The sequence below is a fragment of the Aptenodytes forsteri genome, unplaced genomic scaffold, assembly GCF_000699145.1.
Source record: "Aptenodytes forsteri isolate BGI_AS27 unplaced genomic scaffold, ASM69914v1 Scaffold23, whole genome shotgun sequence".
Lineage (NCBI taxonomy): Eukaryota > Metazoa > Chordata > Aves > Sphenisciformes > Spheniscidae > Aptenodytes > Aptenodytes forsteri.
The window spans coordinates 5791676-5806888 of NW_008796043.1; the positions used below are offsets into that span (position 1 = coordinate 5791676).

Sequence of the window (15213 nt, forward strand, 5' to 3'; positions counted from 1 at the left end):
CTACAGGGAGTCATCAAGGTCAGTCATTTTCGGGGCTCATGCAGCAAACCAAACACAGCCTTACACTGCATGTAAGAGATTTACCCATTTATCATAACCTCCAACAAATGGCTTGTAACAGACAAAGTACAGAAGAGGACAAATGAGATACAATATTCACGTTTAGCCTGTTTCTCAATTATTCGAATTGCTTGCCCGTTGGCACACTGAACCGAATGGGGATTTGCTCAGGTGTGGAGCTGAGCTGGTCCCTGTGCATTATGTCATATTTGGAAGTGAGCAGGGCTCGTAAGACAAGCATTTTTCACAGTATGGGTTAGAGCTTCACTGGGAGTCACAAAACGATCCAGAGGGGACTACGCAGTGTTAGAGCTGCTCGGACTGCTGCACGCATCCTCCCCTGGGCCAGCAGCAGCAGATTTTCTCCCTCAAGGACTAAGAACAAGTACTACTCTTTTCCACGATCTCTCAAAACTATAGCTGTAGAAGGCTTGTTTCTTGAAGAATAGCTGGAGATGCACAGAAATGCTTTATGTGCCCAAACTCTCTACTGCTGCATCTGAGCAAGCACGCAGATTAATGCCCTTCTGCAGAGAACACCTTCACTCCAGTTTTTAAAAGTAGTCCCTGTATTCCCCTGATGTCCAAACATCCTTAGTGAAAGGAAATAATCTTGCTATGTGCCCGACAACAAAAGTCATAACTTAACTGGATGTTTTATGATAAGGAAACAAATGCTTCTGAATGCAGTACAAACTGTTCAAAAGAAATAGAATAGAGAAGATATTAACTTTAGAATACTATTGACCTCATGGCAAATACCCACCTTCATTGTCTTTTTAATTAATATCACCTGTGAACATAAGCTGTACTTCAGTTGAAGATAGTATCTTCAACAACCAGAATGAAGATAATGTGGATAGACTACTAGGGAAAGTCAGACAGAGGCAACATCCTTTAACCAGCCAATAGAAATAGCTGGGGAAAGTACACAAACTTTGGGCATGCGTGTTTGTCTGAAGGAGGACATATTTCACGGAAGGCTTATGTAGGCTTTCTAACTAGACTAATTTCCTGGAAGAGACTAACTCTGATTTCAAACTGTGGCTACTTATATCCCTCATCCAGCTCCTCTTGAGCCTTTTTTTTCTTTTTCCTTCTAAAAAGAGCCTGATCTCAATGTTGCAAACTTTTTGGGACATAATATTTTCATGAAAGCCATTTGAAACCTCATAAGACAGAGAGGGTAAAGAAATGGATTCAGAGGGGAATTGAGCCACAAAAGCCAAAAGGTTATTTCATACAAGGAGTTATGGATGCAGTTTCCTTGACAGGCCCCACGAATAATCATTAGTAAAGCGTATGGGGCCCAGCAAATGGCAAAGACACATACAATTATGGCAAGCTATTTTCTTGTCCCGCTGCAGTTTTGACCCAGTCCTTGAACGGAAAGAGACAGAAGAGTCCTTTTTGAGGGCCAGGGGACTGGTTTGTGTTGGAGATGGACAGTTAGCCATCACTGCTGGTCTCCATGACCTCGCTAATGATGAAACACTGTCTTCTGCTTCCGATGGAGGAGAAGATGCTCCTGGCCTTGGCAAGAGGCAAAATCTCCAGGACAGGCTGCTGCTCCTTGGAGGCTCGCAGTCCTGCGTGCTGCCATGCCGCTGGCGCCTCTGGACGTTGTGGAAGATGTGCACATTGAAGTAGGTCACCGCGAGCAGCGGCACAAAGAACTCCAGGGTGGACACAGAGAGGAGGAAGTACCAATTGTTGAAGAACTTGGCGTAGTGCTGATCTGCTGCTACCACACTGTGTCTGGTCCCAGAAGAGGATTGCTGGGCAGTAGAGGAGGAAAGCAAAGACCCAGATGGCCACCATCTTGATGTCAGGGTTGGATGTTATTTCCTGCTGGGGTCTGTAGGATACCTGTGAAGAAAAAGGGCATGTCACGTATTCAGATAACATTTTGGAACAACTATCTCAAAAAAACATAAGCAAGCAAGTCAAATATAATATTTGTTCTGTAATTCCCCAGACACCTAGAACATCTTCACTTGTGTAAGGTCCTGAAAAACTCTGTTAGTCTTGCTCATCAAATACTGTAGCTCTATGATTGATTTTAATACTTGGGATTGCAGAGGAGCAGAAACTATGATGGCTAAACTACCGTTTGGCTTCCAGGTGTGAAAGGACATGGCTTGTTTTCATCACCACCACAGTAAGGTAGCAATAAGGAATCAGTTTATGATTCATGAAATGCCCAGGCTCAGAGGAGAGTGAAAGCAGCTGTGGGACTTCCTTGCTGCACAGGCAAAAGTAGAAGCCTTCTATATTAGACAGGTTGCCATGTGAGACTGCAAACATTAGACAACATCATTTTTAATACTATTTCCTCTTGCCATAGCAGAAAAATCTATCCCACACTTATGCTTCAACATCCCTTACTTTATTGAAACATTCTAACACTCACTTTACCTTGTAAACAGCTCATTGTATTACTGCAAATCTTGATGGTTTTGTGTCTACCCAGACTGCATTAATTTATTTTACTCTCTAGCCATAAATATCTATCTTTGAAAAAAAACCCTAAGAATTAAAATCCATGTCATCTAAAGTTAGGAAATACAAGAGTTAAAACCGTCCTTGTAATAGCCCGGTCAGTATGTACAATACATACTTCCAGCTCTTGGTCCCCCGCATCTTTCAGAGCACAAGACGATCAGTTAATGAGAAGCTGGACAATTTTATTTCCTCCATACTGTTCAACATTTGTCATCCCAGGCTTTACTCAGACCCAGAATTACCACCTTCCTCATCAGCTTCCTATGCTGTTCATTAGCATAGCAACCTGCACGCTATACAAATATAAATGAATGGTATCTTCACAAACGCATACGACACGAGGGGCATTGTCCCTATTTTACCAGTGAGTAACAGAGCAGTGATGCAGTGTTACACACATTATTTTAGATTCTGTTTTAAATACCTGTAGCCTGAAGATTCAGACTCCTTTACCTCTTAAAGCAACATACCGGCTCAGAGCACAGCTCCAGTTCTGCAGTAATGAATTTGCAGCCCTTTGCAAGACCACAAGCATCTCAATTTAGTAGGCAGAAAACAGGAAGCTCAGCACAGCTTCACAAAAAGTTAAGTCTGAAATGACTGGCCCCTGGCCACAAGCTAGGTTCGCAGCAGAGGCAGAGGTGGATCCCAAGTCCATGAGGAAGCATGATAACTTTTTCTTTTGGATATCAGCCCTATGTTACACATTCCTGGGCTCACTCCATCCTAATTACGTAGAGGATAAAAACAGAATGTGATCACGTAAACGAAGACCATCAACAGTGCGTAAGAACATGGAGCTCAGTTGGGTTGCGGAGGCCTTTTTAATTTACATTTCTCACATTGTGAGCTCTGCAACTTTATCAATATTTTTCAATATTATGTCGTGGTTTAACCTCAGCCGGCAACTAAGCACCACGCAGCCGCTCGCTCACTCCCCCCCGGCGGGATGCAACTTCATCAATATTTTTCAATATTATTATTTCTTAAATACAGGGGTTTTCATACTTCATTGTTCAGCTTTAAAAAGCAAGCAGCAACGACCAACCCTAAAACCACAATACTGGGGAAGAAGAGAAAGAGATTAGGCATTGTATCAGCACTTCCCAAATGAGAACCTCCCAATCTAACACAGCCCACGTCACTCGAGCTAGCAGACTCATCAAAAGCAAACGATGTTGATCATTTCCCATCTGGACCAAACACCAGGTAGAGCTTAGATATGGTGAATGATAATATTTACCACTGGATTCCCCAGACATCTTCTGAAGCAGAAGAATGATAATACTCAAGAAACACCTCTTACCTCTCCACATATTTTGATTCATTCTTCTTTTTGCTTCAAGGGATTAGTTTCCCCACCCAACTGCTTATGGCAGCACATGTCAGTCACCCCCTGCAGTAATGCAGATCCTCATCTGATCTTCCGTCAGTCCATCCCACATCTCTCTCCATACCCTCTTCTCCTTTTAAAATTTATCCCAAGCCTAAGCACGTCCTTGACTCAACCTAGTTTCGTTACCACTCTTCTAATGACCAAAGCCCGAGTTCTCCACACTCCTGCTGCCCTTTTCTTCCTTGACCTTCTGTCCTGGTTTCAACAGGGATAGAGTTAATTTCCTTCTTAGTAGCTGGTACAGTGCTGTGTTTTGGATTTAGGGTGAGAACAATGTTGATAACACACCGATGTTTTAGTTGTTGCTAAGTAGTGCTTACACTAGTCAAGGACTTTTCAGCTTCCCATGCTCTACCGACTGAGAAGGCTGCGGGTGCACAGGGGGCTAGGAGGGGGGCACAGCCAGGACAGCTGACCCAAACTGGCTAAAGGGATATTCCATACCATATGACGTCATGCTCAGCATATAAAGCTGGGGGAAGAAGAAGGAAGGGGGGGATGTTCGGAGTGATGGCGTTTGTCTTCCCAAGTAACCGTTATGCGTGATGGAGCCCGGCTTTCCTGGAGATGGCTGAACACCTGCCTGCTGATGGGAAGCAGTGAATGAATTCCTTGTTTTGCTTTGCTTGCATGCGCAGCTTTTGCTTTACCTATTAAACTGTCTTTATCTCAACCCATGACTTTTCTCACTTTTACCCTCCTGATTCTCTCCCCCATCCCACTGGGGGGGAGTGAGCGAGCAGCTGTGTGGTGCTTAGTTGCCGGCTGAGGTTAAACCACGACACCTTCCCACCTCCTCTGTAGTGTAATTAAATAGTTTCTAATCCAGGCAGCAGGAGGAAAACATTTAAATCGTAGGCAAGGCGTTGTCCTATCTCCAAGTCCCAGTGCAACACTGACGCATCAAAGTTTCTGCAGAAAAAAATGGTACAATAATGAAGGACTATTTAGCTTCTAGTGTTATTGTGAACACTCTGAACTTTATAGAAAACTCAAGATATATAAAGAAATAATTAGAAAGGTTCTTCTTACAGCTTTTGTAACTGACAGGAAAGAGTTGTAGCTGATAAGGACGATGCTAAACACTGAAGCTGTGCACAAGAGATAGTCCGTAACTAGCCAGAGCTTGCACAGGCCTCTTCCCAAGTGCCATGTCCCTGTCAGGGCATAAGGGATGTACAGAGGCATACAGAACGCACCTATGGAAATAAACCAAATGCGCATGTCAGTCAGCACTGCAGACAGTGCTCATGAAAGCAAAGAAACATTTCTGCGGTATCAGATAAAAGCGCAATACTGACTGGAATTGCCATGTGGAAGGCTTTGTATTCTCATGCAACCAACGAACACTTGACCACAAACTAGGCACCAGTAACATTCTTATAATTAATACTTTACTGAAAGGTGTATCATGTTTATTGTGTATCATTATTACTTCTCCTGTTTATATCATCTGCTAAAGGAAGGAGCAGCTGACTTTTTTTACCTGCTGAAGTAAACACTATTTTGTATTAAGCTACTGAAATTAAAACAAACAAATGAAAAATCTTTTTTCCCCCCTAATGTAATTTACTAACTGTTTTCTAGAACAAACAATCTAATTGCCATGTTTCTATCCTCTTAGAAGCATGATATGGTGTCCAAAAGTGCTCCAGACGTAACTTTTATAGAAATACAACATGAATGTCAGACTAATCTTTAAAACTATCTAATCCGAAGGCTGACAAAAACTGCACACTTAATTAAGTATAACCAGTCTAACATTTCTTCTCATCGCAATTCTTGATCATAACCACTTTTCAGTGGTGAGCTGATAGGGTATTATCTATGGGAACACACCAAGTGGTGGGAACATACGTGAGTAACCTGCACCCATGGCTATCTAAATTTAGGCTGTTAAATCCAACTGTTGTGAAAGTGCCAATATGATCTCATTTTAATGGATTTCTAGGTGATTACACTACACACACAATCACAATGCAGCCCTGCAAGGCTGAAGAGCTAACGGTGTAATTTGCTGTGACACAGAAATGCAGTGAACAGCAACAACGCTCCAATGAAATGGGATCACTGCATCTACGGAGCAACTAACACTTGCTCTTTTGAGCAAAAGGTCATATTATACATTTTATCATTCACGGGGGGGGGGTGGGGGTGGGAAGGGAGGGTATTATTCAACTTTAGACTTACTTCATGATAGTGTGTACTCCTGCAACAGGTACCAAAGAGTATCTTGAGAGTTTCCATTTCCCTAAAAATCTTACAATTCCTGTTATTCTCCCTCTCTACTAAGAATCAAGAGATCTCTATTCAAATCCAGCTATGGGCTGTAAGTCCAAAGCACAGAAATAAAGCAAAAGTTGTTGAAGATCAAAATCAAATAAATTAAATATATTAAAAGAATAAGCAAAGGGCTCTGCAAGCATGGAAGTGTGTGCTTTTAGCAATTAGGATCAAGTACAAATTAAGGCTAATCTAGGTATAGCCTCAATCTAAATTATGTAGCTACAGAACTACAAACCAGTTTGACTCTGAAGTATGCAAAGCTTTTAACCAAATTTAGAATGAAAAACTAGACATTCAGGTAAACATAATATCATGAAACACAAATTTATGGAAGTTAGGTAATGCCAAGTAACCTCTAATTCGTTCTTTGGTAGAGGACATTATTTACTTCATACTTCTCAGCTAGATGCCGGTATTTGTTCAATATGGTGCTAGATTGTGAGCAAGATGACAGAACACCATTCTGTCCACTGGTTTTCTGTTCACTGCTGTGGTTTTTTCCCCATGCACCATAGCCAGACAGCAGACAGCAAGAGCTCTGTGGCACAAGGCGCTCTAATTCGTTCTTTGATAGAGGACATTATTTACTTCATACTTCTCAGCTAGATGCCGGTATTTGTTCAATATGGTGCTAGATTGTGAGCAAGATGACAGAACACCATTCTGTCCACTGGTTTTCTGTTCACTGCTGTGGTTTTTTCCCCATGCACCATAGCCAGACAGCAGACAGCAAGAGCTCTGTGGCACAAGGCAGTTACAAGCTGGAAGAAGACATCATCCATACGGGGGAAGGGATCAAAACATTATACAAGGAGATCTGGACATCACGAGGACTGGACTATTAGAAGCCGTGCCCTGTAACAGAATTTCTGACACTGGCAATAAATTTTAAGAACAAAGCCAGTTTCTTCAGTTCTTTCAGTATCCTTTTTAAATGCATAGGTAAAAGAAGCAGAATAAAAACAGTTTCAAAGATTTTGTTGTGATGTGATGAGTCAGAATATAGATTTCATGAAATAGCCACACCTGTTTAAAACCACCCTTCTGCCTACTCAATAATTTAACCAAGACTTTTACCAGAGACATTCAACACTTCACAGAATATTGCAATACATCAATCTCCAATTGCACATCACACTAGCATTTTAATTGTATTTTTTCTCAGTACAAGTTTGAAAATAAAATGTGTCCCTATGTATAAATATATATGAATAACATCAAACTTCTCAGAAACTGTTTGATTTGTTATTTTTATTTACCTATACAAACACATATTCCTAAGGTATGACTCTAGATAGAGCATGTACAGCAAGATGTTGAAAAATACTATTCATTAGTATTTAGTTGCAAACTTCAGGCGGTTATCTGTATTGTGCGAGAGTAGATTGAAATAGAAGGTATCAAGCACATATGCAAGATCTGCCAGATAATATATGCTGTATTCAATTTGACTATCTAGACTTCAGTCAAGACTCTCCACAAACAACTCCTATTCTTTGTTATTCCACATCGACTCACACACAGTAGTATTGTTTCCTGAAGCAATAACATTAAACATTACCTGTTTACCTGGCAAAGGGTCCATTTCTTATGATAATGTATTTCTGAAAAATAGTAGGCTGCTAAGACACTTAATGCAGCTTCCACCATTCCTTACCCTTCCCCTAGACACACAGCTGGGAAATAGTTCTCTTAGAAGAAACCACACAGAAAAGAAGCCCCCTTGCTTCTCCTAAGATTCCTAGGAAACAAATAGTACGTGCCTCCACAGTTACGGCTTACCTACTGCAAAGTCAGAAAAGCAAGATTGAGAAAGTAATAGTTACTCCAGTACCTGAGGTTTCTGTCCGTGACGAAAGCAAGGATCACCAGGACGTTTCCAAAGATGGTGACCAGAGCTAGCAACACCATGAGGAAAGCCAGCAGCACCAACACGCCCAGTGAAAACTCGGAGCTTGGTGACTGTGTGGACAAAGTCTCATTACACGTTCCAGCCGTATGTGGAGTTTCGGCAGTGCTGTTGTGCACGTTGCGTATCCAGGTCAGTTCAGTCTGGGAAGAAATTCACACCTGGCAGAGTTATCCAAAAGGTTGAGATTCATAAGGAGTATAAACAGGATGGGCCAAAAATCCAATAAACGTGCAAAAAAATTGACTCAGGAGGGCAAAAATTAAAAGGCTCTGATGCTAGATAAATTTAGTTTTCCTAAGATTTTGTAATTTTAATAAATACCAATGCATCTGAAAGCATGCATATCTCTAGAAGTTACCAGTAAGAAATACGCAGTTTTTTCCAAGCTCGTATTTTAAAATGCAAGTTCTTTTTTATGCAACCTGATCCTTATCTGTGGAGGTCAAGAGGGCTGATCTGAGAATATCTCTTGCTTTCTTCCCTTCCTCATTGCCTCCCTTGCAGAAGCATTTTGCTTATTAGCATTATGGACATCAACTTTTTCTGGAAATTGTTCCTTAATCTTGGGTTCCTATCCTTACGAGAATGTAAACTACTTTCTGATTTCATCCTTGTCTATCTAGCGTCATTGTATTTCAGCAAGTCTGTGGTCCCTCTCTATTGTATTATATATTTTTGTTGACCAAAGGCATGGTCAACTTTGTTGTTGCCGTTGTTGTTCCTCTTTCTGTAGACCCTAGGGCTGAAAACTGATATGCTGTAAGTAAGCATATATACGATTACTTACCAGGAGCAGTTAACCAGTGATGGTCTAACCCTCAGAGATCAGCTGCGAAACTTCCACTGAAATCAGTTTCCAAACTCTTAGCAGCCTCAGTGACACAGCATCAGCTGCTGCCGTCCCAGAACCAAAGAACGAAATACCGACTCCCTGAACGTGAATGAGAGCTTGGCAATTAACTTTAATAGGACGAGGCTTTTCTTTCCACACTGGTGGGAGAAATCGTGTGTCTTCCACAAGCGCTTATATTTTGTGTGAGTAATGAAGCCACTTGCAGAGAGCCGTGAGTATTCCACAGCTGTAAAAATTCAATCATTTTTATTATGGGTTCTAAAAACACTTTGGTGTCTAATTTTAGATACTTAAATTTGAAAAATGTTGGCTGTCATGGCTGTGCTTCTGTTGTGGGAACAAATAAATTAGCATTTGCCAAGTGCTTTTACTAAATGTTTGAATGGCAGCAGTACAAAAAAGCAAAACTTTATTAGCCATACAAATATCTTCACAGCACGCGCATCCATTACTGCTTTAAGCTTTATTTTGTTTGCAGGTAATGCTGGAAATGTAGAAAACACACTTTGGCAACAACTACTAATACCACTAGCCTTTCTTCTGCTAGCAATACTGAAGCTGATCTACGTGACATTTTTGAGGTCCAAGCTATTACATAGTTGAAAAGAAAATAAAGCAGTGAACAAATGTGAGGTCACATTAAGGGTTTGGCCAAGTCTGTATCCTGTCTGTCTCAGCTGCCTGCAGCCTAAGGAAGAGTGTAAGAACATGGCAAAATATACTGCCGGTGTGCTCCACATGCCTCCAGTGATTTGTGGCTCAAGGTGCCAATATGGTACCAGAAGTGACATTCGATCATTTTATTTTCACTTCATCTTCTAAACAGTTACCTTCTTAGCCCAAGAATTTCTGCTTCTGCATTTTATTGATAATAAAAGACATCACAGGGCTTCTATAGACCTCTAAGGAGGGTAACAGTCCTTCTGTGATTGCTTCCCTGCATTCAAATCCAGAGAACAGCAGGAAAATTGCCATGCATACTGCCAAATCATGGATCCTATATAAACTGTTACCATGTCCCAATTATACTTTTTCTTTCCTCATACCTAATGCAGCTAGTCCTTTTTGACTGGTCTCACCTTACCATGGGATCAACAGCTCATTCCTGCGCATTCAAAGTGACAATCCCTTGGTAAGAATCACTGAACCTAGGGCAGCTCATATGCGCACGATATACCTGCTGCAAACCTTCATCAGTGGGTGCTCAGAAACTGCACTGAGTCACATATCCTAGAGGAAAGTACATAAAAGGTTTTCTTCTTTTAGACATGGGGCTGCTCGCCCTCAGTCAGGAAGGGGTCCTGGAAAGGGCTTCCCCATTCCAGTAACACTCCCCCCTTTTCAACCGCAGAAGAGGGGAGAAGACCCAAGCTCTTAAGTATTCTTTTCTACTGGAAACTTTCAGATATATTTTTGATTCCTAACTTGTCCCTGAATGGCCAGAAATGCCAGCTTGAGCTGGCAGGCTTTCTACAGGCTGGCGTCTACGATGAATCAATGCACAGCCACCAGTCTCAGAAGAAAAGAATTTGTTACAATCTCCTGAAAGCCCCACAAGGACCAAAAGGTTGCAAAAATCTTCAAAAGCAGAAAAATCATAGATCCAAACTGTGCTCCAAGAGAATATAGTTTTGTAAAAAAAACACAACTAGACAAGCCACAAGGCTGAAAGACAGCACTTGTAGCAATTCCAGTTAAAACTGGATCTTTTAATAGCAAACCCCTTACTCGAGTTTTATGCATTTTTTCTTCCGTGAGAATCTATGCTAAAATAATTAAAGCTACAGTGGCAGGTAAAATACTGATGTAATTTGCAACTACTCTGCCTTAGAATGGTGCAATTACAGCTCTTTGCAAAAGTGAGTATAAAGTTTTGGGCCTTTTTCTTCTCTCTCAAGCTGCTTTCCAAAGTGTAAATAGAAAGGTTCTCACTGTATCTTAACCCAGAATCTTCCGTGCTGAGGAACTGAATTACAAGGTTATTATGAGTATTAAATAAGTAAGCTGCCCACATAATGGCTTCCAAGATACAACAACCACATCCTCACTTTTGTAGCATGCAACAGGTTATCATAGTTTATATATAACACATATATAATAGCTGTGCTATACCTTGTTAAGGTAAGATATGGAGAAGAATCTAAATAATTAAGCTAAGAAATACGGTATCAATTTGAATTCCCCGCTTTTCTTTGACTTCCCCCCCCCGCAAGAATTAAGACAACAGCTTAAGTGTAATAAAGTTTAGCAGTCCTGGAGTCCCCTGGGAACCTGGAAATTCTGATCTCCACTTCTGGTCCAAGTGGAGACCACTTGTAACTTTTCAGTCTGTTACTTGATCTCTTTCCTTCAGTTTCCTCAACCCTAAGAGGAAGGTAATGCTTAGCGAGCTTCTCAAAATCTGAGGGAAATTCTGCATTAATTAATAAAGTATGTCAGTGGAAGAGAATGAAAGATACACTCTCCGAAGTACCTTCAGTCTATTAGTTAAGATAACTCATTTGGGAAGCAAGGAAGACAGATTTCACAGCCTCCAAAATCAAGCTGAAGACAGGATTCATCCTAGCTGAGCGGTCTACCCATATACTCTTCAGTCTTAGGAAGAAACTCAGGAGCTTCACTGTTTTTCATGAGAAACAGCTGACCTTTCCAAATGGCTTAAATCCTAGGGTGCTTTCTAGAAGTATATAGCTACCTAATTCCTTTCCATCTCCCTCCCTCAACATTCCTTCTTGCAGCTAACTTAGATCTGACTTGGTTTCTCAAAATCTTAGATATCTAACTCTTCCACACCATGCTTGGAAAGTCTGTGTGCAGCAGGGCACCTAAAATTATGGATGCTACACTCATGTGCCTTGTGAATGTACCTCCAGCATCACAGACCTATTTTGCACAAGTCATGATGCCATGTAACTAATCTGCTCACATCCAGAAAATAATCTACACCAGCCAGCAAGTTTTTTTAAAACATCAGCAGTATAAGTGAAGTTTAATAGAAGATCCACTACATAAGCTTTCAGCAGAATTTTTCTGTGTGGCCGTAACTATGATTAAACCAGTCTGAACACGTCTAGCTAGAAAAATATCTGAAGTAGATAATAAACTGCTGATTTTCTACTGGCATCAGGGCAGCATATGAACTGTTCAATGATAACCCTGTAAAAAGATACGGAATTTTTATTCAAATAGACATGCTAGACAATAAACGCATAGCACAGATTAATACACCCAAAGGATCCACAAGTAAATGTTTCAGCTTTCTCTTCCCTTCCTTCTTCCCCAGGCGTTCAACAAGAACACATACTAAACAGTAAAAGAACCACGCTGAATTAGCTGCTTATTAAAGTGTTCAGACTGCAATATCAAGAAATTACAAACAGTCCATTGCTATGCTGCAATTAGAGAGACAATTATCTTCACTTTTAAAAGTTAAGGGCAGTAGATTTTAAAAACAAGTGACCTTTCCATATTTCAGCATGGAAGATTTCCAGATATATGGTAGGACATTTAGATGAAATGTTCTGCCTCATCACCACTTCTTGAAGAGAAGCTTGTAAGAATGACATTAGGTTTTTTCCATTGCTCAACTGTCTTGAACTCATTAAGGCTCTTCTATCTGAAGTCTCTGTTTTACAGAGAAACCACCTGGCAGCTCTTCAGAGGGTACTTTGCTAACAAAATACCCCGATCAGAGACCAGATATAAACTCCAGCTCTTGGTCCAGTCACTTAAGTTTGAGCAACAAAGAAAAATAAATCATTCAGATACTACCTTGTAGGAGATTGGGGTCCTGTAATGGCTAATCTGATTTCAGCCATACTCCTGATTCATTTCCAGAAGAGCAAAGCGGAAACAGTAAAAGAAAGAGATAAGACAGAACAGAGCGGCAAAAAAAGATTAAATAGTAGTCACAATCCACCTTTTCTGCTAGTGTTTGATTCTTCATGAACATACTTTTATGACAGGCTACAGTACTTCAGGTATGGATTAATGCTATAATCCTTTTCTTCTTATTTTTTTCCAGATAATTAAATTTATAATCCTTCCGCAAGTAGCGGATATGTATACAGCCTATATTGTCTTAAACAAATTTGCAATATTTGACAACAAAAACTTATAGTTAAAACTGTTGCTTCAGTTTAGCATTATACATTCCATTAGGACAGTATTTTTAAAGTTAAAGTTGTTGCAAGCCATTTTTGTAATCTCTTTCCCTTGCTGGATCCCGCTTGCTAGTTCACATACACATAATTTATTTAATGCAATCTGATTTCTCATCAGGTTGCATCACCAAGCTCTGGACTGAAGAACACTGGTGCTCCATTCTGATTTAGTTGCTTTTCAATACATTCCTCTAGATCCTTATTTATAAACCTTTAACTTGCAGGAAAATATTAAACCATCACAGTTTACATTGATAAACAAGATTATTACACTGTTTAGCAGCAGGAGTTTAGAATATCAGTAGTTATAATGATGCACTTAGCAGGAGTATGGAGATTGTGTCCCCGACTTACTCAAAAGCAAAGGCTGATCCCACCCGTGTTACCTGGTAGGGGAGGAATCCGTGCCAAATCTAAAGCAGTTCTCCTGTCAGCACGCTTCAGACAACGGAGTGCAAAAATTCATTCCTCTCCCACCGTCAGGGGTGCTTTTACTGATTCTGCTTAACTTCGTTTCACCACAGAAACCTGCAAAAATGGTGACACATACCTAACTGAAAAGGCAAACCTTTCTCTGTTCTGCATAGACACATACTGAAGGCTACAACTTGTCTCTTGTCTGTAAACCTTACCCCAAAATAAAAAAAGACTACTGATGTCAGCAACATAAAAACTTCAGGTTGTTAGTTATCAAAATGACAGGGTTATTATGATTACAAGTAGTTGTCTATTTTGTTCTCTTCACATTTTTTAATTAATAAAGGAATACTATAGTTCAGAGACAAAAGATGTCAGTACTTCCAGTCTGTTCAAGAGCAGTACACTGGCTTCAGAGTAACATACTTCACAAGCAGGTACTTCAGCACTCTCAAACTTCGTCAGAGATACCAGTCTATCCAAGGTTAGACTACAGGAACCTGCAACTTCCACAAATATTATGAAGTATAATTTCAGTTTTTCTTTCTTTCTTTTTTTAAGATATCTGCATATTGCCTGCAGCAGGGGGGTTGGACTAGATGACCTTTAGAGGTCCCTTCTAACCCAAACTGTTCTATGATTCTGCGGTATTTTTTTTGAGCAACGGCTTATGGCCTCGGAGCACGAGTGACTTAGGAAGCAAGCCAGCTGCTTGTAAGAGTAGGCTGACTTGTTTTCTTTCTCAGATTCTGGGGGACCTCTGTTCCCCACTAAGTAAGAGAAACAAAATGTTTTATAGCCCAGTTTCTAAAGAAGTTAGGTTCTTGATTTCTTTGTTAGCAACCCAAATGCATTATAGGCAATGATGAAAACGTGAGGATCAAAATATATTCCGTGTGTCTGCTGCTGCTCTGCTCTACACGGGGAATAGGCTATTTGTGTCCCTTGGTTACCAGTCCCAGTGTGAAAACACGCTTGACACATCCCAAGGACTTCAACTGCTGCATCAATGCTAAATTTTTGATCCTGACACATAACAATCACTGCTGCTCTAACATTCTCTGAATGACAAAGCAGAAACAATTGTATTCAATTAAGTGATGGGATACAGCCTCCTTAAAGCACAGGTTCTTTAGGCCATGAGGTACGCCAAGGCATCGCTCTCAAAGGAAAGGACAAATTCCTGCGTTGCAAAACTCTTCTGGAAAGCCACATGAAAACTTACAATGCTTAGAATAAAGGAAGTTTAAACTTAGGAAATGCTTACAAACAAAAATAGGAAGAGAATGCAACTTCTCTAACCAAAAGTGTCCACAGTACAGCTAGCCAGCACTTCACGTTCTCTCTGAGAGAAATAGCACGAAAATACACATTTCCACTTTGATGGTCTGTTTCCAGCCATTTTAAGGAATAGGGATGCATTTTGCTCACTGATTGGATGACCTATATGGTCTATTTCATTTATGCAGCAAGTGGTTATCAAAAACTTGTTTCTTCCGTTTTGGAGTTTTAGTTTTTGCTAACACACAACACTGAAACATGAGATTCTTAGGGACAAGGATCTGTACTTTCTGAAAAAAAAGTAATTAAAAAAAAAAAATCAGACACCTAGCTTTCACGT

General features: G+C 40.5%; 1 protein-coding gene across 1 annotated transcript; it reads right to left on the reverse strand.

Moving 5' to 3' along the window:
* Positions 1–1310: 1310 nt before the first annotated feature.
* On the reverse strand, positions 1311–9752 carry HRH4 (histamine receptor H4). Its single transcript, XM_009285669.2, is given in 6 exon segments — positions 1311–1800; positions 1802–1929; positions 4994–5160; positions 8030–8047; positions 8050–8299; positions 9735–9752. Coding segments are annotated over 6 exon segments (1071 nt in total).
* Positions 9753–15213: the final 5461 nt, after the last annotated feature.